This window comes from Fundulus heteroclitus, unplaced genomic scaffold (genome assembly GCF_011125445.2).
Source record: "Fundulus heteroclitus isolate FHET01 unplaced genomic scaffold, MU-UCD_Fhet_4.1 scaffold_205, whole genome shotgun sequence".
Classification (NCBI taxonomy): Eukaryota; Metazoa; Chordata; class Actinopteri; order Cyprinodontiformes; family Fundulidae; genus Fundulus; species Fundulus heteroclitus.
In genome coordinates this window covers 50,802-78,488 of record NW_023396617.1, presented here as the reverse complement: position 1 = coordinate 78,488, position 27,687 = coordinate 50,802, and the positions used below count along the sequence as shown (strand labels likewise).

The following is a 27,687-nucleotide window of genomic DNA, read 5'->3' as shown; positions in this document are numbered from 1 at the left end:
TCAATTAAATAACTTTAAATGCTATTTAATGACCCACAGAAAACCTAAAACTATAACTTTAATGTCTTTGTCATCAATAAATGCCATCTTTTAGTACATTTTATTTTTCAAAATGGATAAAATGTTTTTTTCCCCCAAGTGACAACAAGGCAAAAAATACAAATCTTTTTGAAAATCACTTAAAACATAACCTAAAAGAGAAGTAATATGATAATTACACATTCTTCCATAACCTAGAACACAGGCTGCAGTTAGGGTGAATAAACTGTTTTATATTTGTGGCACAATTTAAACAGTAATAAAGTATTTGTTGACACAGTAACCCCACAAGCAAATTAAAATACTCAAGGAAGCAAAATTAACAACAAATGTCGAAAAAAACACTATGAAAAGTGAATTTAATTTCCAAACATTTGGTTTCAGTTCCTTCCAGTTTGTTCAATGTTGTGTTTTAAAACAACCACAGGATAAATCTATACATATAAAAAAAAACATACATAGCTTTTTAATGGTACATGTATTTTTCTTGTCTAATCAGCAGATGCCCTCAAGTCATTTTCTCCAAGTCTCTGAGGGGCAAATCTAAGTCAAGTCTGCGTTAGATGTACATTACAACCGTCTACTAGTGTTCAAACAACCAACATTTCAGAGGTTTTGTGTAACACGCCTTCGCATCTAAAAATATAAAAACATCTCCTTCAGGAACGTAATATTACATCTTAATGTAGTGTTTGCTGACACTTTTTTTTAAGTGGGTACACACTGCAGGCACATGACACGTCATTACGCCTATGCATAATCTATAGGAAGAAATAATCAAAGCATAATCAAATGATTTTGCATCGTAAATGTAAAGAAAGAACACGTTTTCTGAACAACTACTAAAATATGAGATGCTTTAAAGTAAGTTGCGGTGTTAGACAGAGCAGAGCAACTTTGGGTTATCCAGACCTACGTCCATCAGTCCTTGGGTTTAACATTACCTGTGCAGACATACTGCTTTTAAAGACATGCTTCCAATACAGTTTGGATTCTCGCGCTCTCAGATAAGATGACGGTGACTCTAACTACTTCCCTACTGGTATACCTACAAGCATGCAGAAACGTGGTTTCTCCACAGGAAACGTCCTGCGGCGTTAGTTCAGACCACTGGGTGGTATTTACTGACGTGTCTGTTTCTGTCCCCCGTCTGGGTAAAGGTTTGCCCACAGTGAGGGCAGGAGAAGGGTCTCTCTCCCGTGTGCGTCCTCATGTGAACGTTCAGCTTGTCTTTGCTGATGAAGCGTTTGTTGCAGCAGGTGCACGCGTACGGTTTGTCCCCCGTGTGGTAGCGCTGGTGCATCTTCAGCTCCGTCAGCCGGCCGTACGTCCGGCCGCACTCGGGGCACTCGTAGCTGGGCCGCTCGTCCATGTGCTGCCTGCTGTGCAGGCGCAGGCCGCTGGCGGAGCTGAAGCTCTTGCTGCACTGCAGGCACTTGAAGGGTTTCTCCCCGGTGTGGATGAGGACGTGCAGCTTGAGGCTGGCGGCGGAGGGGAAGCCGTTGCCGCACATCGAGCACAGGTGGGGCCTCTCGCCGGTGTGGATGCTGATGTGGCGCTCCAGCTTGTTCTTGTTCAGGAAGGTTTTGCCACAGAAGGGGCATGTCTGCGGCTGTTCTCCCTCGTGAGAGATCATGTGCTCGGTCAGCTCCACCAGGGTCGAGTAGGCCAGGTCGCAGCGTGTGCACGAATAAGGCCGCTCCTTCTTGAACTTCCTGTGCTTGAGGCAGTGCTGCTCCAACTCCTCCTCCTGCTCGAAGGTTTCGATGCAGCAGCTGCACTGGTACGGCCTCTCCAGGGTGTGAGTCCGCAGGTGGTACTTGTAAGCCGTCAGCTTCAGGAAGACGCCGTCGCAGTGTGGACACTTGGACTCCCGCCTGTCGTGGACCAGCACGTGTCTCTTATAATGAGACAACTTCATAAAGTGCTTCTGACACAACGAGCAGTAGTACTGGTCATGCTGGTGGCCCTCCTCGTGCTTCTTCAGCGCGTACTCCACTTTGAACTTCTTGCCACAGGTGCTGCAGGGGAAAGACCTCTGGTGAACCTGCATGTGCGTCTCCAGTTCTTCCGCGCTGTCGAACCGCTCGTTGCATTTGGGGCACGTCCCGTTGTTCTCCTTCGCGTGATCCTCCAGGTGTTTGTTGAGGTCCTCCGGGAAGTAGAAGATTTTCTTGCAGTCAGGGCACGAGTAAAACCTAGAGTTGGACGCTTTGCGATGGGACATGATGTGCCTCTTCAAATGATGCTGCCGGCCGAACTCTTTGCCGCAGTCGCCACAGGTGAGGCTTCGGGGACCCGGCAGAACCGCCTTGTGAAGTTTAAGGTGCTTTTCCAGCGTGGCCTTCTCTCTGAACTGCTTATTACACGCCAGACACGTGAGGCCGACGTGAGCGTGAGACCTTTTGTGTACTTTTAGGTCCAGCCAGGTGGTGAAACTCTTCCCACATTGGGGGCAGACGTACTGGCCAAGGCCGTGCTGAACTCTCACGTGGCGCGTCATGTGATAGGACTGGCTGAACATCTTGCTGCAGATGGGGCAGCTGAAGGGTTTTTCCTTGGTGTGCGTCCTCATGTGTCGCGCAAGGTTGTTTGGACCTTTGAAGCGCCTCCCGATGCAGATGGGACAGGAATTGTCTTTAGTCGGTTTCGCTCTGCCTTGCTCGGAGTCGACGGCTTCGCAGGCGTTTGCAGAAAGCTCCGATAAGTCTTCAGTCCTCACTTCAACGCAGCGAGTTGGCTGATCGCTCTGACCCTCCTTTGGGAACGACGGGTCTTTGTTGTGCGACTTGACGTGACTACGAAGCTCCTCGTCATTCAGGAAGACCTCATTGCAATCAGTGCAGTTAAGGATCTGCTCCTTGTGCGTTTTCTTGTGTTTAAATAGCTCTTCGGGGCTTTCCATGCTCAGCCCGCAGGCTGGGCACACATACGGGCCTGCGGCGTGCTGGTTCCTCATGTGCTGGGTCATGTGGTACGACTGGCTGAACGTGAGATTGCAGAGCGGACATTTGAACGGTTTTTCCCCCGTGTGCGTCCTCATGTGTCTGTTGAACTTGTCTGCGTTTTTGAAGAATCTCTCGGTGCAGATGGGACAGCAAAGCCCCTTCCGCTTGGCTGAAGGAGGGAAGAAGTCTTCAACTTTACCGTCATCGTTGTCTTCGCCCATGTCGCTTGATTGAAGTTTTTTTTCGTCTTCCACCATCTGAGTTGATGCGTCGCCGTTATCATCCGGTTCATCACATGTCACATTATTCTCCGCTGCGACCCGAGGCTCACCTGTATCGTTGCTGTCAGAGGTCTGATTCTGGACTGCAGCTGGTCTTCTTTGGGCTTCAGTGACAGACGGTTTTGGTGCCCTTTCCTCCCCGAGCCGAGGTCTACCTCTTTTCCTCTTTTGTTGGGGTTCAGACACAAGTAGCTCTGGTTTAGTCTTCTCTCCAAGCCGGGGCCTTCCTCTTTTCTTCTTTTGTTGGGGTTCAGTCACAGGTGCCTTTAGTTGAATAACGAGCCGAGGTCTTCCTCTTTTTCGCTTATTTTGTACAGGAGGCTCCCACTCCTCTCCGATATCCACACTCACCTCATGAAACTCAAACTGCTGAGATTCACTCGAATGAGACTCCACCTCTTTAGCAATAGTCAGGGCCTTGGCCAAGGTCAGTCGGTCCTTCCTACTCAGCAGCCTCTCTCTGAGCTGCGGATTGTTTGTCTTCTCAATCAGCTGATCTACTAGAAGTTTGGTCTTGAACTTTCCATAGTGACAATCTCCCAGCAGATTTTGGAGCGCTGTGACAAACTCCTCTATGGACTCTCCAGGCATCTGAGCCCTTTGGTGGAACTTAAGGCGGTGTGCCTGAGTGGCATGATCAGAGCTAAAATGTCTGGTGATCTCTGAAACGGCGTCAGCATACATAGTCGGATGCCTGATCAGAGTTGTGAAGACGAGCTGTCCCGCTGGGCCCAGAAAGCTCTGTAAGAGCAGCAGCTTACTGGAGTCCAGCATCGCTTTTTCACCGAATGCCTGAGCGTAGTGTTCAAAAGCTTTCAGCCATTTTGGCCAGGGCATGGTGAGCTCACCTGAGGCCAGAGAGAAAGGCGGCGGTGGGGGCAGGATTAGGAACAGGGGTTCTGGGCGCTGCTCTGAAGAGAGTTCCTCCATGTCCTCCACGGCTAACTCTGCAGTGACATCACACATAGTTCTTTTATAGGTTTGACTCACAGGAGCTCAACAAAGCTTTTCTCTTAACTGCGTCGGATTTGATCAATATAGACCTCACCTTTCTTAGTCTGTCTTCAAATGTCTGATATTTCACAGGTCTCACGACAATCTTCTGTACTGCAAAAAAAACAAAACACAAACAGAACAAAACATAGTTAGAGGCGCCGTGTTGTCCTGTGCTTTTCTACCATTGATATAAAAAAATGAACAGAAAACTACCAGACAATCACAGAACAACACAGGACAAACAACTTTGCCCACATGCACACTCTGACTAACAAAGGAGGAACTTAGAAAGACTAAGTAAGATAACATACATCTCTTTATTTGGGAGAGAACCCATGTGTGCACCAGGAGAGCATGAAACCCTTTGCATGAAGCTGGGATTTGGTATTTATCATATTCATTTATGATCTGTTTCGTTCTAAGGTAACTGTGCAAAAGCAACTTTCCATCTATCTGGCCAACTTCTCCATCATGCAGTCCCGTGTCCAACATCCATTAATCTATAAACGGGTTCAACAAAGGACAGACTTTTGTTTCATAAAAGCAAATTGCTGAAATAATTTCTAAAAAACGTACTTTTATTTCAATAATCTCATCTGGGAGTTGACCTGAATTCAAACATAATATGAGCTTTAAAACCTGCTTATAAAACAAGATGGCCAGCCCCGCCATAGAAAATAATAAAAATATTACACAAAATGTTTGCTGCTGGTTGTATTACACATCTAAGAACAGGCTTTGCTTCACTTTTTTTTAACTTCACACCAGCTTAAAAAAAAAAAGAGTAAATAAATAACTTAAAATGCCTCGTCTAAGGGGAAAAAGGTTTAATCTTTGGAGTGTTTTGACAAAATATTTTCCTAAACACATATTCAACATTGCATGTTATTACCAAAAACAACTTCCCTTTTCAGGACTCATATGGTGCAAAGTTTCATGGAAGCCCAGGAGAGTGCATTGGCAAGAAAACAAATAAAACAACATCTTCCAAAATTAAATCTTCAGAAGTAATCGATAAAGTCAATTTATTGCCCAGCCCTAAACGCTTTCATTCTATTGAAGCCTAACCATCGCCCTACATGGTGACAGACGTCGAGACTCATATGGGCTCACCACGGCCCGTCTCGTTCAGCGGTTCGATGATTTGGCCACAAGAAAAGAGACAGTGAATTCAAAGGCAAAAACAGTTTAACATATATTTATTACAATTTGGAATTCCAAAGTGGGAGACAACTTACAAGTTTTTAATCACAGTATCCTAATGTTATCCCGAAAATGCTCTCCGTGAGTTGTAAAATGTGTCTCAGCGTTTTACACTCGAAACAAGCCTTTTAACCCAGAGACGGTGCCAAAGGGAGCCAGATTAACCCCCCTTTGTGCAGCCTCCCAGCCTAAGTGCAGGCGCTGAGTCTGGCTAAAACATGTGTTTCCTGACATTTGACCGTTAAATGTGATCTATTACCCTAGCTCGGTTTCTGGGAGTTAACTGAAATAACATTGAGACCCTGAGAAAGGGATTTTAAAGACACTATCTGCTCTACAAGGCTCTCATAAATTCCCCGTTCCATTCTGTGGCTGGCACACGCTTCCTGAAGTCTGAATCTGGACACTTTCTCATCTTTAGGTTACTGGGTTATGGGTTGATATCTGTATAACTTTAAAATACACTATTATCATATAAGTGATTATATATTTCCATAACACAGATCCAGGTAAGAAGCTTCCTCCCGTACACACCCCTGATCTCAGTCCACTAAAAAAAAGCTAAGAAAATCTTGATGTCTGGAAAATGTTGGATTTTCCTTACGTTTCCCAATGATGACAAAAGTCCCATCCCTCCAGGTTTTAGGATTTTTGCTCAATTGGATTTAAATTCGATGTGGGCACAATGAAGGACTGTTAAATTCCAAAAAAAGTAAAAACAAAAGGACTGTTAAAGTCCTTCCAAATGGTCAAACGTTATGTTTGATGCAAACCACCTGAAACCAAATCCGGCATCCAAGCAGGACTGCAAGTGCAATATGGCACAAACCATGCTGCTCTAAAACAGAGATACACACATTTGTGTGTTTATTAGCAATACAGCAATAAAACTTGGGCTTCAGAATATACTGTTATCGCAAATATGTATATTGAAGAACTGCATGAACAGCAAGAAATGTAGGCTAATCATCTGAGTAGGATGGATTCAGGTACTCCATGGCTGTACTATGTTTGGTGTTAAATCCAGAATAAAACGCTTTGGATGGTAAATATGTGGTTAGGCGGTAAAGTCAACCTACAACTAAGATGCCCCAATGTCAAACAAGGGGAATGTCGACAAGAAGAAAGTTTCCTTGTAGCTCAGAAGGAAAATAATGAGATGTTTATTAGTGAATAAGGACTTGTTTCATCATCCAGATAACGAGTACCCGTGATTCAGATGGAGCACGAAACGACGGGCCCTAAGGTAGGGTGACCAGACGTCCCTGATTTCCGGGGACTGTCCCCGTTTTGGACCACCTGTCCCCGGCTAAAGCTGTCCCCGGAAATGTCCCCGATTTTACCGAGGGGGAAAATGTGTTACGGTAGCTGGTTGCGCTGCTGATAATATAAAGACGAGGAACAGAGCGCATCACTAGATGGCGGTAATGATCCTTTTGGATTCAGATGCCATTAAAACACAAAGAAGAAGAAGAGCGCACCACTTTTAAAACAGAAGAAGAAGAAGTGGAAAGTCGTTGTCAACCGGTGACAACTGATGGGGAACTGCTGTGTTATGGTAAGTGTGTTAATCGATTAATTTTATTTGGATCGGGCTGATCCTGTGATAAATGTTTGTTTTTTGTCCAGGTTAAAAAAATAATCAATAAATAGTAAGACAAGACCACGAGTTGCTGCTCACCTGAGTAAAAGACACTCGCATAAAATGTAACAAAATGATTGAAAACTCTTTGTAAGGCGCTAATCTGGTACGCTGGTTCTCCAGGGATAAACAAGGGTTTGTATAAAGATGTTTTAGAACGGGTATGTGACCGTTTAGTTTATATTTCAGAGTAGGGTTATTTAATTTTTTTTTTTTGATGATTTATGGTTGTGATTTATGAGCATAGAATTCCAGGCTTAGGTTTAGTTTTATACTGCTCAGTTTGGATTTATGAAAGTTCCTCATGAAAAAATAGGAGTCAGTAACAGGAGAACTAAATGAGAAAAGATCTGCATGATCTGAGAATGAAGGAGGAAGAGATAACCACCTGTTTAATGGTAATTTATTATGTGGTGTTTGCTTGTAGCTCCTAATAGTTTTGTATTCAGATGAGTTAATAATAATAATAATAATAATAATTATTATTATTATTATTATTGTTATTATTATTATTATTATTAATATTATTATTATTATTATATATATTAGTATAATAAGTTTTCATGTTGCACATCCTAATGTTTTTGGAGGTGATTTTGATTATATGTCTCTGTTTTAGAATAATGTAAGATCGATGCTGGAGGAGTGAGGAAGAAGATAGGAAGACAGGATTGAATGAGAGAGGAGGAAACTAGGAACGCTGATAGAAAAAAAGTTGACAAAAAGGGAGAAAAATTTAAAGCAGAGAGCAGGCAGAAGTCAAAAGAGGGCTACAAACAAAAGGTAAAGTGGAGAGGGAAGAAGGCAGACAAGACTGAATGACAAGATGGCTCTTTCAAAGAAGAGGAAGTGTCATTTTACGGAAAAATTACAATCAGAATTTCCATTTATACGTCCTTGTCGGCCAGACCAGGATGACACGATGGTACACTGCACCTTTTGTAAATCCTCATTTTCCATTGGGAGTGGTGGGAGATTTGCTGTAGTGGAGCATCAGCAAACAAAAAAACACAAAGCCTCTTTAACAGCCAGTGCAGGTGTGCTCTCTGTCACAACATTCTTCAAAAAGGTTGAGCCTTCTCAAAAAGAATATGACTTAGCCATACAAGAGGGAATCTTAGCATATCACACTCTAAAACATAACCATAGTTACCGCTCCATGGACTGCACAGCACAGCTGACAAGAAAATTGTATGAGCCAAAGTTTTCATGTGCTAGAACCAAAGGTGATGCCATAGTGAGGAACATTTTTGCACCATGGGCAGCCACTCTACTAACACAGGATCTAGAACAGGTTGATTTTGTGTCCCTGTCTATAGATTCATCCAATCATGGACATATAAAGCTGCTGCCAATAATAGTTTGATATTGCAAAATATGTGATGGCAGCACATCTGTTGAAACAAAACTGCTTGATTTTGTGGAGCTCAGTGGAGAAACAGCAGAAGAGCTTGCTGCTCAGATCCTGGTGGTGATAGAAAAATACACCCTTGGGAAAAAAAATAGTGGCAATCTCCGCTGACAACACAAACACCAACTTTGGAGGGCTGAATAGGGCAGGAAGGGTCAATGTTCATACCAAAGTGAAAGATTCTCTGCAACTGGAGGTGATTGGCTTGGGTTGTCCTGCCCACATCATTCATAATGCAACAAGAACAGCTATGGATACAATTCCTATTGATGTGGAGTATCTTCTCACAAAAATCTTTGGATATTTTCATATTTTTACTGTTCGAGTAGAAAGACTGAAAAGTTTTTGTGAGTTTGTTGGCCAAGAATATGAAAATATCCTAGGACACAGCAATGTCCGCTGGCTGTCCATCCAGCGGAGTGTCAAAAATGTATGCACCTCTAAAATGTTTTTTCCTCTCTGAAGAAAAGTGCCCTGTTGTCCTGCAGAGGATGTTTGAAGATCCACTAACTGAAATGTGGTTGGCCTTTGCCCATGGAAACCTGCCAATATTCATAGATGCCATTAAAATGCTTGAAGGCCAGGACCGCTGTGCTGTGGAATCAGCAGCAATTTTGAGAAAACTGGAAACAAAACTTACAGCAAGACATGATGACCATTTTATACCACATCTGGTGCAAAGTCTGCTCAGGGAGCTTGAGGAAAATGGAGCAATGACAAGACAGACCTTCCTGAAAACATCCCAGTCGTTCTTCAGTACAGCTCTGAAGTATTTACAGGCATAGGGAAAGCATGCAGATGGTTTAAACAACGTCCACTGTCTCCTGTTAAAGAAGACGCCCCTTCGTCAAGAGATCCAGAAAGCAACAGCCTCACTTCAAGAAAAATGCCCAAATGTTACCATCAGAGAGGATGATTTATTTGATGAGGTTTCTGCACTGCATGAGTTCCTTAAAGGGGGATCACTTGATGAATGGAGAAAATCTGAGACACCACTGAGTCAGAGATGGAGCAAAGTTTTCAACCACTTTAAAGAAAATGACATCCCCTACACTAACCTGGCTAGATTAGTGTCTGTTATCATGTGCTTACCTGGAAGTAATGCACCAGTAGAGAGGGTGTTCTCGGTCATGAATGATATATGGACTGATAGCAGAAATAGGTTCACTGTTCCAACTATCAAGGCCATGCGCACCGTGAAGACAAACATCAACCTCCCTTGCCAGGAGTTCATGGAGATGCTTGTCAAAGAAAAAGCAATCCTGAAGAAAAAACATTCATCTGAAAAATATGCAGATTAGTTGAGGAAAGATTCAGGGAGGGATTGGGAAACTGACAGTGACTGGAAGAGCAGGAGTGAAGAGGGAACGTTATCTAAGCCTTAATGAACAATACAGAAGCTGTGAAAAGAAGGAAATGATATATGTATATGTTATTGCTGTTTAAAAATATGGACTATTCTTGGATTATATACATTGTGTTGATGTTAAGCCTATTCTGCTGTTCAATGGTTCAATTTGTTTAAGACATTTAAAAAGTTTTGGGTTTTTTTGCTTTTTACTTGCTATGTCTTCTCTTAAATTATTTTACCCAAATTGCCAGGGCCACTGCCTCGCACTCTGTTAATATTTCTGTTTCAAACATTTAAAATGTATAGTATGTATTAATAAAGTTCAAGTGATAAAGCGTTGACATGATTTGAGTGATAAACTAACATATTGAATGATGTAGTGTGTGAAGAATGCTATGTAAAACAGAGTAGCTATGTACTCAGGTTTGAGTTCAGTAGCCCAATTGCACAAGGATATAACCTCTTTCTGTGTTTCACTGCACTTCCCTAGCTGTGGCAGAATTAATAGGCAACTTTAGTTGTATTTTTTTCTTGTGTTTCAAAAAATATCAGTTCTGCACATATATATATCTTCTTCTCCTCATATTTTATCCAGACCTCTGGATATCGTGGCTGATGGCTCTTCAGACACAGAAGGCCTTGAAGAAACCAGAGATGATCTCATGTTAGCTGACTCACTGACCGGAGTTAACTCACCTTATAGGAGCAAACATTATACCAGCACATCAACTACTACCAGACACATAATGTAGTTATACACACTTTATGTAAGTTTATACATGCTCATGCTGCACTACACACACAATCACTGGCATTCATGTCAAGGGGATTCCAAGTCTGTGCCTTTTTTCCCCCTCACATCACAACCTATTTTCTCATCCCAAACAGGCTCTAAGCACAGCTCCAGTTATTACTGAACTTCAGTTCAGGAAGTTATTACTTCCTGAACTTCAGCAGCTACTTTGTTTCCTGTCTTTCATTACTGGACAGACTGATTATTCCAGGTGTGTCTGACTTCAGCAACCAGCCAGACACACCTGGATAAATCAGCTTGTCCAGTGATGAAAGACAGGAAACAAAGTAGCTGCTGAAGTTCAGGAAGTAGTGGAGCTGTGCTTATAGCTCATTAGTGGGATAAATTAATCTGCTTCTTTGAGATGCAGAGGCCCCTGATGCGGTCAGCTGACAGTAACAAACATATATCACCCTTTACCTGCAGCCTTGACTGCTACTTGTTTTTTATGTTAATATGATAGATATGTAGACGTGAACAGAATGAGTATTTGTTGCACTTTTTTGAAGAGGTGGGGGACTCTGTCTCCACAGACAGCCACAGGCTAAAGGTTTGTATTTACTTTTCTGAATTTCTTTTCCTCGTGTCACTCTCCGCTTAGGAGGCCGCAGAGCTCTTTGGGCCCCACAAAATTTGAACGACCCTTGACCCCTCCATTCCCACTCCCACCATTTTACCCCAACCCAGAGACACAGTTTTCTATTAATAACGCTATTTATTCATTTTATTGCTGGTGAAGATTCTCAGTCATCCAGGTCATGGTCATTCCAAAAAAAAAGGTAAAAAACAAAGCAACTGGACTTGTTTTCCGTAGTTGAAGACGTTTCGCTTCCTCTCCCGGAAGCTTTCTCAATTCAAAAATTTGAATTGAGAAAGCTTCCGGGAGAGGAAGCGAAACGTCTTCAACTACGGAAAACAAGTCCAGTTGCTTTGTTTTTTACCTTTTTTTTGGAATATTCATTTTATTAATCTTGGGATAAACTAAAAGTGTGGAAAGGCACATTCCTGGCTTTTACACTTGATTTTGTTGTTTAAATATTAATAAATATGTAAAAATAAATGAAACCATTACTGTCCCCGTTTCCTAATTTCATCTTGACGAGATGTATTGATTTTTATCCACGAGCAAGAAATGTCCCCAGAATTGACTTCAGAAATCTGGTCACCTTACCCTAAGGGGCATAAAATCATATCTGTAACCGCGGTGCGTGACTCTGTGCCGTGTTTATAACGTGGCTATAAAATGAATGGGGGGGGGGGGGGGGGGGGTGTAAAAAAAATAAAACCTGGGGCCCGCCATGAGAGAAAGCGCCCCTGTGATCACAAACACACAATGGTCAGTAACGGTTTATAGCGGACTTGGGTAAAGTTAGAAAGATATTCACAGATTCGGCTTTTCCGGATCAATAACTCATCGGCGGATGATTTATTGTACAAAACAGACACCTCTCTGTGACCACAGCAAGGCAGACAGTCAGCTACAACCGTAGTTTCCTCAAAACGAGTCTCCCACCGCGCAGGGAGAATTACATTGGACCCAATGCAGAGCTCGCGGCTCCGCAGATGCTTAGGGACCGTGTGCAAGCAGAGCGGAAAAACTCACCAAAGCAAAGAATGTGAGGAGGGTCGCACAACTCACGTGTTCAGACAGGCACACATGGAGCGCTTGGGCTGCAGGCGGCTGCAGCTACAGCTCCCAGCTCGAAGCTGCGCTGCAGGTTTTAATCGCACGACTCTGATGCTGCAATGTTAGGCCGATAAGAGGAGGCGAGAGGCAGAGAAACTGGAGAAAATAATGTTTTAAAACAAGCCCAATAAGACCGAACAAGCTCGGAGCCTTTTCCTCTAGCATGGCAGCGCCCTGCAGCGCCCCCTGTCGGCAGGGAGCCGAAACACAAGCCACGTTTGTTTCAGTGTTTGTGTTGATACACGTTTTTCATGAGCTCATGAGCATTTTATTTCAGGTTTTCATGGAAGGAATACAAATACAAACAGACGAATGGCAATTAATATAATTAGAATATTTGGCAAATTTCATATGCACGTGTAATTTTTCATCATTACTTTTCCAGCTTTGGTTAAAAAAAAAATCGAACTATATTTATCCACTATTTCAAAAAGTACAAACAAAAAACATATTTAATGTGCTACAATGTGCTCTTTTTCCGTTTAGTTCGTTTTTGTAACGAATGTATTTATTGTAATCCCCCTGGCATAGTTTGTTACATATCCTATGTTCTATTCTTTTTTTATATCGTTGCATTCGTAAGCAAAGATTATTTTCAATACAAAAAAAAAACATTTCAGCAACAGGACAATTCAAAGTGCTTCGCATGATGAAAAAATAAGAAAAAAAACCCCATGTTGACTTTCTTAAGGAAGCGTAGGTCCTTTCAGTGTCTGCAGCAGATGGAATAGTGGTTAGAGCCGGGTGCTTGCGTCATGGGAGCGCTGCAAGGTCCCTGGTTTGAATCCCACAGGCAGCAAAACCCTTTTCAACATAGTTGCAGCCCACTGCTCCCTAACGAATTGGTTAATGCTGAGGACACATTTCAGGGGAATGTACAAAGTTGCAATGATGGAAAAATATGACAGCTGTGGAGTTTATGATCTATTCTGCTTTCATCTCCTGCGGAAGCAGTGACAGAGCCGTTGAACTTAGTAAAGAAGGCTGGTTCTGTTCTGGGGAGCCCTCTTCTGGAGATGATTGCGCAAAGACAGATTCTTTATAAAACGAAGAACAGACTACTCTCAGCATCCTCTTCATCAGTCTGTCATACAACAACTGTGTTATAAGACAGACCACTACAGAAGATCCTTCCTACCCACAACCATCAGCATCTACGAACAACATTTTGAAGAAACCCACATTAAATTAGTTACATTTAATCTCCCGTTGGGATTATTTAAATAGAATTAAAAAAAGTTAGGGCTGGGCAAGTTAACGCGTTAATTTCACGTTAATTCATTAGACTATTAACAGCGATATTTATTTTATCGCGCATTAACGCATGTTGCTCACATGCTTTCAGTCAGTCTCAGTCAGCAAGCGCGCTGACTGCAGCGCGCTGTCACGGCAGCATTCTCCCGCTCCCCCTCCCCTCTCGTACATGGCTCAGCGGCGCCAGCCAATCAGCACGCATGCTCAGCCTGGCCCGCCCACTCAGCTCTCACACAAACTCAACACACAAACAATCACGTTGCTCAGAGAGACCGCAGCAGCGAAAAAACATGAACAGGGGAAGTAGCACCGTTTGGCTTTATTTTAATACCGTAAATGAAATCAAGCTGTATGTTTTGTAAAAAGCCGGTTCATTTCAGTGGAAACACAACAAATGTATCTAAGCACGTGAAAAAACATGAAAACGTTGAGCCACAGAAACGGATAGAGGAGACGAAACTTCTATCATTGCCCCGACAGACCCACAGACTGACGTCTCTGACTGAGGCGTTTCAGTCCTCCATGGAACATCCAGGTAGATCAGTGGTCATCTTCAGCAGCAGTTCATGTTAACTTTCAAAGTAGATATTATCTATCATATGTTACTGGAGCCCACACAGAAAATGTAATTAAGAACTTGAAAGAACCAAGTATATACATTAAAAAGTGTTATTTAAGATAAGATAACATTAGCTAATCCTTTTTTTATCCCACGATGGGGAAATTTATAGGATTAAAGCAACAAGCAGGTGCACACAACACAGACAAAATTACATAAGGATTGAAATATATAAGAGGTGGATTAGCGAAAAAACACTGAACATAACATTATTGTTATTATTATTATTTAATTGTAATAATAAAATAAAAACCACAAAACCCAAAAGGTCAACAGGTTCATGATACATCAAGCTTAGGGACTGGCTAATATACAGCAGGTCAAAAAAGGCCATATTTTGGCTGCAGTGCTTGCTGTTCTCTTATGAAGAAAAGATCAACTAGTGCACTAAATTCAATAGATGGGTTGAAAATATCCAGTATAAAATAAGTGCTACAAATGTTACAACACTTTTGTTCACATGGCAGCAGGATATTAAAATAAAAGTGCTCTTTACACTACTTTTGAATTCATTCTTGGAGTTTGCGCATACAATGCGATTAATCATGATTAATCGGGCAAATTATGCGATTAATCGCGATTAAAAATTTTAATCGTTGCCCAGCCCTAAAAAAAAAAATACATTACAGTGACATAATTAAAGAAAGTTCTGACGTTCACTGACAACATGACGGTAATTGGTCTGCAGTACAGACAGGAGGTGGACCGGCTGGTCCACTAGTGCAGTCAGAACCAGATGGAGCTTAACCTGCTCCTGCCTCCACTCACTATCCGTCCAAACTACAACAAACAATTAAGTCTGCAGGGAGGATCATCGGAGGTGACTTTGCTACAACCCATGATTTGTTCCACTCTAGTAAAAAGGGCAGGTAACATGTCTGCAGAGCCCACACACCCTGCACACAAGCTGCTTAGACTTTTACCTTCAGATTGTAGCTATAGATCTACAACCAGCTGCCACAGACACTCTCTCTTCCCCCAGGATGTCCCCCTGATGGGCGCAGCGCAGCAGCCGCAGTTCCCACAGCCCCCGCAGCTCTTGACTTCTCTCCGAGCTGCTCGCCTCCCGTCTCTGGTTGCCTTCTCGTTCGTCCCTCGTCTCTCTTCTGACCGCAGCCTCGGCGTGCTGCCGCCGGACTCTCCGCCTCGGTCTTCTGTAAAACCCGCCGTGAGGGTCGCGCTTGTCCGTCGCCCCGCTTGACTGGTCCTCTCGCGTTTTCTCCTCATTCACCAGGTCTTCGTAGAAGGGACATTCTAAAACGCTTAACGTGAAAAACCTTAACATGAAAAACTTAATGTCATATAACGTCCATAATAATTGGACTTTGGGTTCGATTTTTTGACAGTTTTAAGTGGTTATGATAAGCAATATATGAGCAAAATTTGGTGATCACTGAGCGTTGTTTAGGTACATTGAATTGCGTTAAGCTTTTTCCTTTCAATAGGCCTCAATGAAGCAGAAACGCCTAATGTTAAATAACGTCCATAATAATTGGACTTTGGGTTTGACATTTTGATGTGCTTATTAGGAGCAATATGAAAGAGAAATTTGGTGATCATTGATCATTGATTAGGTACATTAAACCACGTTAAGCCTTTTTCTCGCCATAGGCGCCAATGAAGAAGAAAACATTAATGTGAGATATCTTCTATAATCGTTGGATTTCGGTTTATTTTTTTTGACAGGCTTAAGTCTTTATGACAAGCTATGGCCATGCGAAATTTGGTGATGATTCCTCTTGTTTTCCTACCTTAAGCCACGTTAAGCTTTTTCACGTTAAGCGTTTTAGAATGTCCCTTCGTAGAACCTCCTGACTTCCTCCCCGCTCGGCTTTGGCCTTTTTTCAGAGGAGGTTTGTTCCGATCTGAAACGAAACGCATCTTGCTCGCTGGCGGGGATAAACCCTAAAGCAGCCATGGGACACGACGAATTTCTAATCTGCCCGGTTAAAAGCCCACCTTACGTAAACAAACCGGGACGCTTGTTAAAAGCCTCGTAAGAGCTGAGCTGGAAGTAAATAAATCGAATTAGCTAAAGCCTAAACTCACCCTCTTTCGCGACGAGCTAATCGCAAACTAGCCACTATCAGCAGCCCGAGCTGTTTTAAATCAACGCAAACGATGATTACTTAATAACCACCAACATTATCGGAGTAGCTTAAAATACAGTGTACTTAAAACTCTGTTTCATAAAAACTGGGAGCATAATACATTAGTGTTTGAAGCTAGAGTTGACTTTCCAGCAGAACTCAACGTTTCCAGGGGGACCAATCTGGATGCTGCCTCCTACCGGCTTGGAGGCTCAAATCTTGTTGCATTTCTGACTGTTTCATGAACAAATACCACTCATAAAATAATATATTTTTTTAACAACTTAGCATTTAAATCAGTTGGTTACTCTATGACAATAATAAAGTATTTTTGGAACTGTCAGCATGTGGAACAATTGATAAATCGTGCTGATTTTCCAACTTATAACAAGATTGTTTAATAACGTCTGGCAGTTTTCCTAAATCTAAATCTAAACTTTCAGGTGGGATGCGGTACATGTAACACTTGCTCTTAGTTCACTTACTGCTGGTTTTATGTTAATTCTCCATTGGACATCACAACAGAACAGTGGAGGACTCCTGCTTTCAGCTGTTTGGACCCATTATCACCTTTACACTGTAAGGTTTTCTTTGAATATTACTAACAGTGGCCCAAATATCACCAGTACTACTGGCCCAAAACTCGAATGCCATAAAGCTATGGCTTTAGAAGGCCATTACTATCATTAAATGGGATCTAAACTGTGATTTTTACCTACCTTCCTCTGCTAACAATAAACACACACAAAGTAGTTCTACAGAAGGCTCTGATTTAAGTTAGATGGCATTTATAACATGCTTGGGGAGACAATTAAACCGGTACCGGTTAACATCTTTGGGAAAATTAATCCTACCATTTCTGCTTCTAATCCTAGAAGCAGAAATGTTTTTCTTCTGCACTCCATTAAAGGCCTCACTGAATCCTCTCTGAACTGGCAAATACATTTACCTACAGTTTCTCAGCCATTTTATATGCATCTGATTGACAACCCACCTTATTTTTCAAAGAATAAAAGTTTTATGGTGTGCTATTTTACAAAATCTAGTTACGTTTGTTCCAAACAGCGTTATGCCCATAGCGCCCTCATGTGGGCAGATGATTCATTCACTCTTCTGTGGTGTGGATCAACCATCTTCTCCATTTTTAATACGATTGACTGTATTTTACAATACCAGGTGTTCTGTTAGTAGATTTTAATGTCCTTTGTAACATTTTTAATGCCCCTAAGTACCCATGACACATGTAAAGGCAAACTCTGGAAACTCAATGTATTGTAAAGTGCCTTGAGATGATTAATTTAAGATACAGCCCTATACAAATGAAATTGAGCTGAAAATATTAGGCCCAAAACAGAGTGGATGCAAAAATGGCTGCTACAGAACATTTTAATATGCTAGAATACATATTTCACAAATCTTTTTATTTAAGTATTTTTATGCTACCGGTAATCAAATTTAATGCATTTTAATTCCACTTGAGGCCCTTTTTCTTCTAACAAAATCAATTAAATAACTTTAAATGCTTTTTAATGACCCACAGAAAACCTAAAACCATAACTTTAATGTCTTTGTCATCAATAAATGCCATCTTTTAGTACATTTTATTTTTCAAAATGGGTAAAATGTTGTTTTTTTTCCCCCAAGTGACAACAAGGCAAAAATACAAAATTTTTTGAAAATCACTTAAAACATAACCTAAAAGAGAAGTAATATGATAATTACACATTCTTCCATAACCTAGAACACAGGCTGCAGTTAGGGTGAATAAACTGTTTTATATTTGTGGCACAATTTAAACAGTAATAAAGTATTTGTTGACACAGTAACCCCACAAGCAAATTAAAATACTTAAGGAAGCAAAATTAACAACAAATGTCGGAGGAAAAAAACACACTAAGAAAAGTGAATTTAATTTCCAAACATTTGGTTTCAGTTCCTTCCAGTTTGTTCAATGTTGTAGTTTTAAAACAACCACAGGATAAATCAATACGTATAAAAAAAACATACATAGCTTTTTAATGGTACATGTATTTTTCTTGTCAACCTTTAAGTAATCAGCAGATGCCCTCAAGTCATTTTCTCCAAGTCTCTGAGGGGCAAATCTAAGTCAAGTCTGCGTTAGATGTACATTACAACCGTCTACTAGTGTTTAAACAACCAACATTTTAGAGGTTTTGTGTAACACGCCTTCGCATCTAAAAATATAAAAACATCTCCTTCAGGAACGTAATAGTACATCTCTTAATGTAGTGTTTGGTGACACTTTTTTTAGGTGGGTACACACTGCAGGCACATGATTACGCCTATGCATAATCTATAGGAAGAAATAATCAAAGCATAATCAAATGATTTTGCATCGTAAATGTAAAGAAAGAACACGTTTTCTGAACAACTACTAAAATATGAGATGCTTTAAAGTAAGTTGCGGTGTTAGACAGAGCAGAGCAACTTTGGGTTATCCAGATCTACGTCCATCAGTCCTTGGGTTTAACATTACCTGTGCAGACATACTGCTTTTAAAGACATGCTTCCAATACAGTTTGGATTCTCGCGCTCTCAGATAAGATGACGGTGACTCTAACTACTTCCCTACTGGTATACCTACAAGCATGCAGAAACGTGGTTTCTCCACAGGAAATGTCCTGCGGCGTTAGTTCAGACCACTGGGTGGTATTTACTGACGTGTCTGTTTCTGTCCCCCGTCTGGGTAAAGGTTTGCCCACAGTGAGGGCAAGAGAAGGGTCTCTCTCCCGTGTGCGTCCTCATGTGAACGTTCAGCTTGTCTTTGCTGATGAAGCGTTTGTTGCAGCAGGTGCACGCGTACGGTTTGTCCCCCGTGTGGTAGCGCTGGTGCATCTTCAGCTCCGTCAGCCGGCCGTACGTCCGGCCGCACTCGGGGCACTCGTAGCTGGGCCGCTCGTCCATGTGCTGCCTGCTGTGCAGGCGCAGGCCGCTGGCGGAGCTGAAGCTCTTGCTGCACTGCAGGCACTTGAAGGGCTTCTCCCCGGTGTGGATGAGGACGTGCAGCTTGAGGCTGGCGGCGGAGGGGAAGCCGTTGCCGCACATCGAGCACAGGTGGGGCCTCTCGCCGGTGTGGATGCTGATGTGGCGCTCCAGCTTGTTCTTGTTCAGGAAGGTTTTGCCACAGAAGGGGCAGGTCTGCGGCTGTTCTCCCTCGTGAGAGATCATGTGCTCGGTCAGCTCCACCAGGGTCGAGTAGGCCAGGTCGCAGCGTGTGCACGAGTAAGGCCGCTCCTTCTTGAACTTCCTGTGCTTGAGGCAGTGCTGCTCCAGCTCCTCCTCCTGCTCGAAGGTTTCGATGCAGCAGCTGCACTGGTATGGCCTCTCCAGGGTGTGAGTCCGCAGGTGGTACTTGTAAGCCGTCAGCTTCAGGAAGACGCCGTCGCAGTGTGGACACTTGGACTCTCGCCTGTCGTGGACCAGCACGTGTCTCTTATAATGAGACAACTTCATAAAGTGCTTCTGACACAACGAACAGTAGTACTGGTCATGCTGGTGGCCCTCCTCGTGTTTCTTCAGCGCGTACTCCACTTTGAACTTCTTGCCACAGGTGCTGCAGGGGAAAGACCTCTGGTGAACCTGCATGTGAGTCTCCAGTTCTTCCGCGCTGTCGAACCGCTCGTTGCATTTGGGGCACGTCCCGTTGTTCTCCTTCGCGTGATCCTCCAGGTGTTTGTTGAGGTCCTCCGGGAAGTAGAAGATTTTCTTGCAGTCGGGGCACGAGTAAAACCCAGAGTTGGACGCCTTGCGATGGGACATGATGTGCCTCTTCAAATGATACTGCCGGCCGAACTCTTTGCCGCACTCGCCACAGGTGAGGCTTCGGGGACCCGGCGCAACCGCCTTGTGAAGTTTAAGGTGCTTTTCCAGCGTGGCCTTCTCTCTGAACTGCTTATTACACGCCAGACACGTGAGACCGACGTGAGCGTGGGACCTTTTGTGTACTTTTAGGTCCAGCCAGGTGGTGAAACTCTTCCCACATTGGGGGCAGATGTACTGGCCGAGGCCGTGCTGAATTCTCACGTGACGCGTCATGTGATAGGACTGGCTGAACTTCTTGCTGCAGATGGGGCAGCTGAAGGGTTTTTCCTTGGTGTGCGTCCTCATGTGTCGCGCAAGCTTGTTTGGACCTTTGAAGAGCCTCCCGATGCAGATGGGACAGGAATTGTCTTTAGTCGGTTTTGCTCTGCCTTGCTCGGCGTCGACGGCTTCGCAGGCGTCCGCAGAAAGCTCCGATAAGTCTTCAGTCTTCACTTCAACGCAGCGAGTTGGCTGATCGCTCTGACCCTCCTTTGGGAACGACGGGTCTTTGTTGTGCGACTTGACGTGACTACGAAGCTCCTCGTCGTTCAGGAAGACCTCATTGCAATCGGTGCAGTTAAGGATCTGCTCCTTGTGCGTTTTCTTGTGTTTAAATAGCTCTTCGGGGCTTTCCATGCTCAGCCCGCAGGCTGGGCACACATACGGGCCTGCGGCATGCTGGTTCCTCATGTGCCGGGTCATGTGGTACGACTGGCTGAACGTGAGATTGCAGTGCGGACATTTGAACGGTTTCTCCCCCGTGTGCGACCTCATGTGTCTGTTGAACTTGTCTGCGTTTTTGAAGAATCTCTCGGTGCAGATGGGACAGCAAAGCCCCTTCATCTTGGTTGAAGGTGGGAAGAAGTCTCCGGCTTTACCGTCGTCATTGTCTTCGCCCGTTTCGCTTGATTGAAGGCTTTTTTCGTCTTCCACCATCTGAGTTGATGCGTCGCCGTTATCATCCGGTTCATCACGCGTCACATTATTCTCCGCTGCGACCCGAGGCTCACTTGTATCGTTGCTGTCAGAGGTCTGATTTTGGACTGCAGCTGGGCTTCTTTGGGCTTCAGTCACAGACGGTTTTGGTGCCCTTTCCTCCCCGAGCCGAGGTCTACCTCTTTTGCGCTTTTGTTGGGGTTCAGCCACAAGCGGTACCGGTTTAATTTTCTCCCCAAGCCGAGGTCTACCTCTTTTCCTCTTTTGTTGCGGTTCAGACACAAGTAGCTCTGGTTTAATCTTCTCTCCAAGCCGGGGCCTTCCTCTTTTCTTCTTTTGTTGGGGTTCAGACACAGGTGCCTTTAGTTGAATAACGAGCCGAGGTCTTCCTCTTTTTCGCTTATTTTGTACAGGAGGCTCCCACTCCTCTCCGATATCCACACTCACCTCATGAAACTCAAACTGCTGCGATTCACTCGAATGAGACTCCACCTCTTTAGCAATAGTCAGGGCCTTGGCCAAGGTCAGTCGGTCCTTCCTACTCAGCAGCCTCTCTCTGAGCTGCGGATTGTTTGTCTTCTCAATCAGCTGATCTACTAGAAGTTTGGTCTTGACCTTTCCATATTGACAATGCCCCAGCAGATTTTGGAGCGCTGTGACAAACTCCTCTATGGACTCTCCAGGCATCTGAGCCCTTTGGTGGAACTTAAGGCGGTGTGCCTGAGTGGCATGATCGGAGCTAAAATGTCTGGTGAGCTCTGAAACGGCGTCTGCGTACGTAGTTGGATGCCTGATCAGAGTTGTGAAGGCGAGCTGTCCCGCTGGGCCCAGGAAGCTCTGTAAGAGCAGCAGCTTACTGGAGTCCAGCATCGCTTTTTCACCGAATGCCTGAGCGTAGTGTTCAAAAGCTTTCAGCCATTTTGGCCAGGGCATGGTGAGCTCACCTGAGGCCAGAGAGAAAGGCGGCGGTGGGGGCAGGATTAGGAACAGGGGTTCTGGGCGCTGCTCTGAAGAGAGTTCCTCCATGTCCTCCACGGCTAACTCTGCAGTGACATCACACATTGTTCTTTTATAGGTTTGGCTCACAGGAGCTCAACAAAGCTCTTCTCTTAACTGCGTCGGATTTGATCAATATAGACGTCACCTTTCTTAGTCTGTCTTCAAATGTCTGATATTTCACAGGTCTCACGACAATCTTCTGTACTGCAAAAAAAAAAAAAAAACACAAACAGAAAAAAACATAGTTAGAGGCGCCATGTTGTCCTGTGCTTTTCTACCATTGATATATAAAAGAATGAACAGAAAACTACCAGACAATCACAGAACAACACAGGACAAACAACCATGCCCACATGCACACCCAGACTAACAAAGGAGGAACCTAGAAAGACTAAGTAAGATAACATACATCTCTTTATTTGGGAGAGAACCCATGCGTGCAGCAGAAGAGCATGAAACCCTTTGCATGAAGCTGGGATTTGGTATTTATCATATTCATTTATGATCTGTTTCGTTCTAAGGTAACTGTGCAAAAAAAGCAACTCTCCGTCTATCCGGCCAACTTCTCCATCATGCAGTCCCTTGTCCAACATCCATTAATCTATAAACAGGTTCAACAAGGGACAGACGTTTGTTTCATAAAAGCAAATTGCTGAAATAATTTCTAAAAAAACTTACTTTTATTTCAATAATCTCATCTGGGAGTTGACCTGAATTCAAACGTATTACAAGCTTTAAAACCTGCTTATAAAACAAGATGGCCAGCCCCGCCATAGAAAATAATAAAAATATTACACAAAATGTTTGCTGCTGGTTGTATTACACATCGAAGAACAGGCTTAGCTTCACTTTTTTAACTTCACACCAACTTAAAAAAAAAAAAAAGTAAATAAATAACTTAAAATGCCTCGTCTAAGGGGAAAAAGGATTAATCTTTGGAGTGTTTTGACAAAATATTTTCCTAAACATATATTCAACATTGCATGTTATTACCAAAAACAACGACTCATATGGTGCAAAGTTTCATGGAAGCCCAGGAAAATGCATTGGCAAGAAAACAAATAAAACTAACATTTTCCAAAATTAAATGTTCAGAAGTAATCGATAAAGTCAATTTATTGCCCAGCCCTAAACGCTTTCATTCTTTTGAAGCCTAACCATCACCCTGCATGGTGACAGACATCGAGACTCATATGGGCTTCACCACGGCCCGTCTCGTTCAGCGGTTCGATGATTTGGCCACAAGAGAAGAGACGGTGAATTCAGAGGCAAAAACAGTTTAACATATAAGCTTATTTATTACAATTTGGAATTCCAAAGTGGGAGACAACTTACAAGTTTTTAATCACAGTATCCTAATGTTATCCCGAAAATGCTCTCCGTGAGTTGTAAAATGTGTCTCAGCGTTTTACACTCGAAACAATCCTTTTAACCCAGAGACGGTGCCAGAGGGGGCCGGACTAACCCCCCTTCATGCAGCCTCCCAGCCTAAGTGCAGACGCTGAGTCTGGCTAAAACATGTGTTTCCCGACATTTGACCACTAAATGTAATGTATGACCCTAGCTCGGTTTCTAGGAGTTAACTGAAATAACATTGAGACCCTGAGAAAGGGATTTTAAAGACACTATCTGCTCTACAAGGCTCTCATAAATTCCCCGTTCCATTCTGTGGCTGGCACACGCTTCCTGAAGTCTGAATCCACCTTTGTGCTCTGGACACTTTCTCATCTTTAGGTTACTGGGTTATGGGTTGATATCTGTATAACTTTAAAATACACTATTATCATATAAGTGATTATACATTTCCATAACACAGATCCAGGTAAGAAGCTTCCTCCCGTACACACCCCTGATCTCAGTCCACTAAAAAAAAGCTAAGAAAATCTTGATGTCTGGAAAATGTTCCCTTACATTTCCCAATGATGACAAAAGTCCCATCCCTTCAGGTTTTAGGATTTTTGCTCAATTAGATCTAAATTAGATGTGGGCACGACGAAGGACTGTTAAAGTCCTTCCAAATGGCCAAACGTTATATTCGATGCAAACCACCTGAAACCAAATCCGGCATCCAAGCAGGACTGCAGGTGCAATATGGCACAAACCATGCTGCTCTAAAACAGAGATACACACATTTGTGTTTTTTTTTAGCAATACAGCAATAAAACTTGGGCTTCAGAATATACCCTTATTGCAAATATGTATATCGAAGAACTGCATGAACAGCAAGAAATGTAGGCTAATCATCTAAGTAGGATGGATTCAGTTACTCCATGGCTGTACTATGTTTGGTGTTAAATCCAGAATAAAACGCTTTGGATGGTAAATATATGGTTAGGCGGTAAAGTCAACCTACAACTAAGATGCCCCAATGTCAAATAAGGCGAATGTCGACAAGAAGAAACTTTCCTTGTAGCTCAGATGGAAAATAATGAGTCATTTATTAGTGAATAAGGACTTTTTTCATCATCCAGATAACGAGTACCCGTGATTTAGATGGAGCACGAAACGACGGGCCCTAAGGGGCATAAAATCATATCTGTAACCGCGGTGCGTGACTCTGTTCCGTGTTTATAACGTGGCTATAAAATGAATGGGGGGGGGGGGGGGGGGTAAAAATAAATAAAACCTGGGGCCCGCCATGAGAGAAAGCGCCCCTGTGATCACAAACACACAACGGTCAGTAACGGTTTATAACGGCTGCATCTGCACGCTTCTCCGACAGGACCGACAACGCACCGCACCGCAGATGCATCGCAACAAAAAAATATATAACAGTAAAATGCAAATATAAAGGAGAAGGAGCAGAGCGGAAAAACTCACCAAAAGCAAAGAATGTGAGGAGGGTCGCACAACTCACGACGTGTTCAGACAGGCACACATGGAGCGCTTGGGCTGCAGGCGGCTGCAGCTACAGCTCCCAGCTCGAAGCTGCGCTGCAGGTTTTAATCGCACGACTCTGATGCTGCGATGTTAGGCCGATAAGAGGAGGCGGGAGGCAGAGAAACTGGGGGAAAAATGTTGTAAAACAAGCCTAATGCTACCAGTATACTCCTTCCGGAGACCGAACAAGCTCGGAGCGTTTTCCTCTAGCATGGTAGCGCCCTGCAGCGCCCCCTGCCGGCAGGGAGCCGCAACACGAGCCACGTTTGTTACAGTAACATGACTTATTTGTAATGTTGATACAAGTTTTTCATGAACGCATGCTACGTATTATTTCTGGTTTTCATGGAAGGAATACAAATATAAACACACGAATGGCAATTAATATAATTAGAATATTTGGCAAATTTCATATTCACGTGTAATGTTTCATCATTACCTTTTTTTTCCCAGCTTTGGTTAAAAAATAATTTATATTTCTTATATTTATCCACTATTTCAAAGAGTACAAACAAAAAACATATTTAATGTGCCACAATGTGCTCTTTTTTCCATTTGGTTCGTTTTTGTACCGAATGTATTTATTGTAATCCCCCTGGCATACTTTGTTACATATCCTATGTTCTATTCATTTTTTTATATCGTTGCATTTGTAAGCAAAGATTATTTTCATTAATAATAAAAAAAAATAATTCAGCAACAAGACAATTCAAAGTGCTTCACATGATGAAAACATATGAAAAGAAAACACATGTCGGCTTTCTCGAGGAAGCGTAGGTCCTTTCAGTGTCTGCAGCAGATGGAATAGTGGTTAGAGCCGGGTGCTTGCGTCATGGGAGCGCTGCAAGGTCCCTGGTTTGAATCCCACAGGCAGCAAAACCCTTTTCCACATACTTGCAGCCCACTGCTCCCTAAGGAATGGGTTAAATGCTGAGGACACATTTCAGGGGAATGTACAAAGTTGCAATGACGGAAAAATGCGACCACTGAGGAGTTTATGATCTATTCTGCCTTCATCTCATGCGGAAGCAGCGACAGAGCCGTTGAACTTAGTAAAGAAGGCTGGTTCTGTTCTGGGGAGCCCTCTTCTGGAGATGATTGCGCAAAGACAGATTCTTTATAAAATGAAGAACAGACTACTCTCAGCATCCTCTTCATCAGAAAAAAAATCCTCTTCATCAGTCTGTCATATAACAACTGCGTTATAAGACAGACCACTACAGAAGATCTTTCCTGCCCACAACCATCAGCATCTACGAACAACTTTTTGAAGAAACCCGTATTAAATTAGTTACATTTAATTTCCCGTTGGGATTAATTAAATAGAATTAAAAAAACATACATTACAGTGACATAATTAAAGAAAGTTCTGACGTTCACTGACAACATGACGGTCATTGGTCTGCAGTACAGTCAGGAGGTGGACCGGCTGGTCCACTAGTGCAGTCAGAACCAGATGGAGCTTAACCTGCTCCTGCCTCCACTCACCATCCGTCCAAACTACAACAAACAATTAAGTCTGCAGGGAGGATCATCGGAGGTGACTTTGCCTCAACCCATGATTTGTTCCACTCTAGTGAAAAGGGCAGGTAACATGTCTGCAGAGCCCACACACCCTGCACACAAGCTGCTTAGACTTTTACCTTCAGATTGTAGCTACAGACCTACAACCAGCTGCCACAGACGCTCTCTCTTCCCCCAGGATGTCTCTCTGATGAAGACTCTGAACGGTCAGAGTATCCAGATCAAGAGCATGTATGTTTACAACAATCCAACCCTGTTGTATACACATATTTACAAAGAGCTTTTCCTTTTCTCTCCCTCATTCTAAATCTCATTGAGAGAAAAGTGGAAGCTCGCTTTAATCGGCAGGTTTTGTGTGGAAAACCTGCCGATTTAAGCTGATCCTGATGATATCTGAATTTAGTTAGTCTTCTTCACTTTAACATGTTATAAATGGGAAAAGAAAGTTGTTTTTTTGCATTTAGTAGAGGTGAAAAAGGTGTGTGTGTGTGTTTTAAGGGTGTTGTCTGTCAATTACCTTTACCTATTATCATGAAACGTACACAAACCCATTCGGACTAGCAGTAAATCTAGCTGAAATATATTTATTAAATCACATCAATTAAAGCAACAGTTTCAAATAATATATGTAAATCCTAACCTTCCCAGAAAAGGAGCTCTGGGTAATTCATGTTTACATTTTCTCTTCATGACAATTTTATCTTTGGACGGCTCGTAGTGACAGTTTGCGTTACACTGGACAACATAATTTAAACGAGCTTCTAACACCAACTAAACTTTAATTATAAAAAGGAAAAATATATTTTTTTCTAGAATGAAAAAATATTGCTTTGGGGATTTATAAATGGTTCAAGCTTTTACCAATTTCAGCAAGGCAGAAAGAAATGTGACATCTATCAGAATAATGTCTGCTTCCCCCTTTGTTTGCGGCTGTAGTCGTTTTTTTTTTTTTTTATCAGTGTTAATAGGTCACCACGGTAATCAGTGATTTAAATGTGAAGTGTTTTCCTGCCTGCGTTTAGGGTCAAAGTTGCTGAAATTCATTTGTGAGGGATTAACTCAGCATTGTCACGAAAGGGGATGATGGTTGTGGAGGACCCAAATCTAGACAAAGGGGAGCAGAGGTGGAGGAAACACAAAGATGTTTGATAATACAAAAACAAAATCCAAGGTCCAAAAATTAGAAAACGCGAACTGAAGATAATGAAACCA

At 42.9% G+C, this 27,687-nt stretch overlaps 2 protein-coding genes across 12 annotated transcripts; both read right to left on the bottom strand.

The window, feature by feature from the left end:
• Positions 1-132: 132 nt before the first annotated feature.
• On the bottom strand, positions 133-15,234 carry LOC118559024 (zinc finger protein 271-like). Of its 4 annotated transcripts, none has more exons than XM_036129702.1 (3): positions 15,148-15,234; positions 4,317-4,375; positions 133-4,215 (listed from the first exon to the last, which is right to left on the bottom strand). In XM_036129702.1, the coding sequence occupies exon 3, from the start codon at positions 4,196-4,198 to the stop codon at positions 1,142-1,144; it is 3,057 nt and encodes a 1,018-aa protein (XP_035985595.1). In that variant the 5' UTR covers positions 4,199-4,215; positions 4,317-4,375; positions 15,148-15,234; the 3' UTR covers positions 133-1,141. The 4 variants fall into 4 exon arrangements, with proteins under 4 accessions (XP_035985595.1, XP_035985594.1, XP_035985593.1 ...); XM_036129701.1 differs by lacking the exon at positions 15,148-15,234 and adding an exon at positions 12,268-12,532; XM_036129700.1 differs by lacking the exon at positions 15,148-15,234 and adding an exon at positions 12,304-12,532.
• Positions 15,235-18,617: 3,383 nt separating this feature from the next.
• On the bottom strand, positions 18,618-25,192 carry LOC105915601 (zinc finger protein 271). 8 transcript variants are annotated; one of them, XM_012849764.3, is made up of 3 exons: positions 24,892-25,192; positions 22,217-22,275; positions 18,618-22,115 (listed from the first exon to the last, which is right to left on the bottom strand). In XM_012849764.3, exon 3 carries the CDS (start codon positions 22,096-22,098, stop codon positions 18,970-18,972), a length of 3,129 nt encoding a protein of 1,042 aa, XP_012705218.2. In that variant the 5' UTR covers positions 22,099-22,115; positions 22,217-22,275; positions 24,892-25,192; the 3' UTR covers positions 18,618-18,969. The 8 variants fall into 8 exon arrangements, with proteins under 8 accessions (XP_012705218.2, XP_021164785.2, XP_021164784.2 ...); XM_021309110.2 differs by having other exon boundaries at positions 22,217-22,270; XM_021309109.2 differs by having other exon boundaries at positions 24,932-25,192.
• Between the last annotated feature and the right edge of the window lie 2,495 nt (positions 25,193-27,687).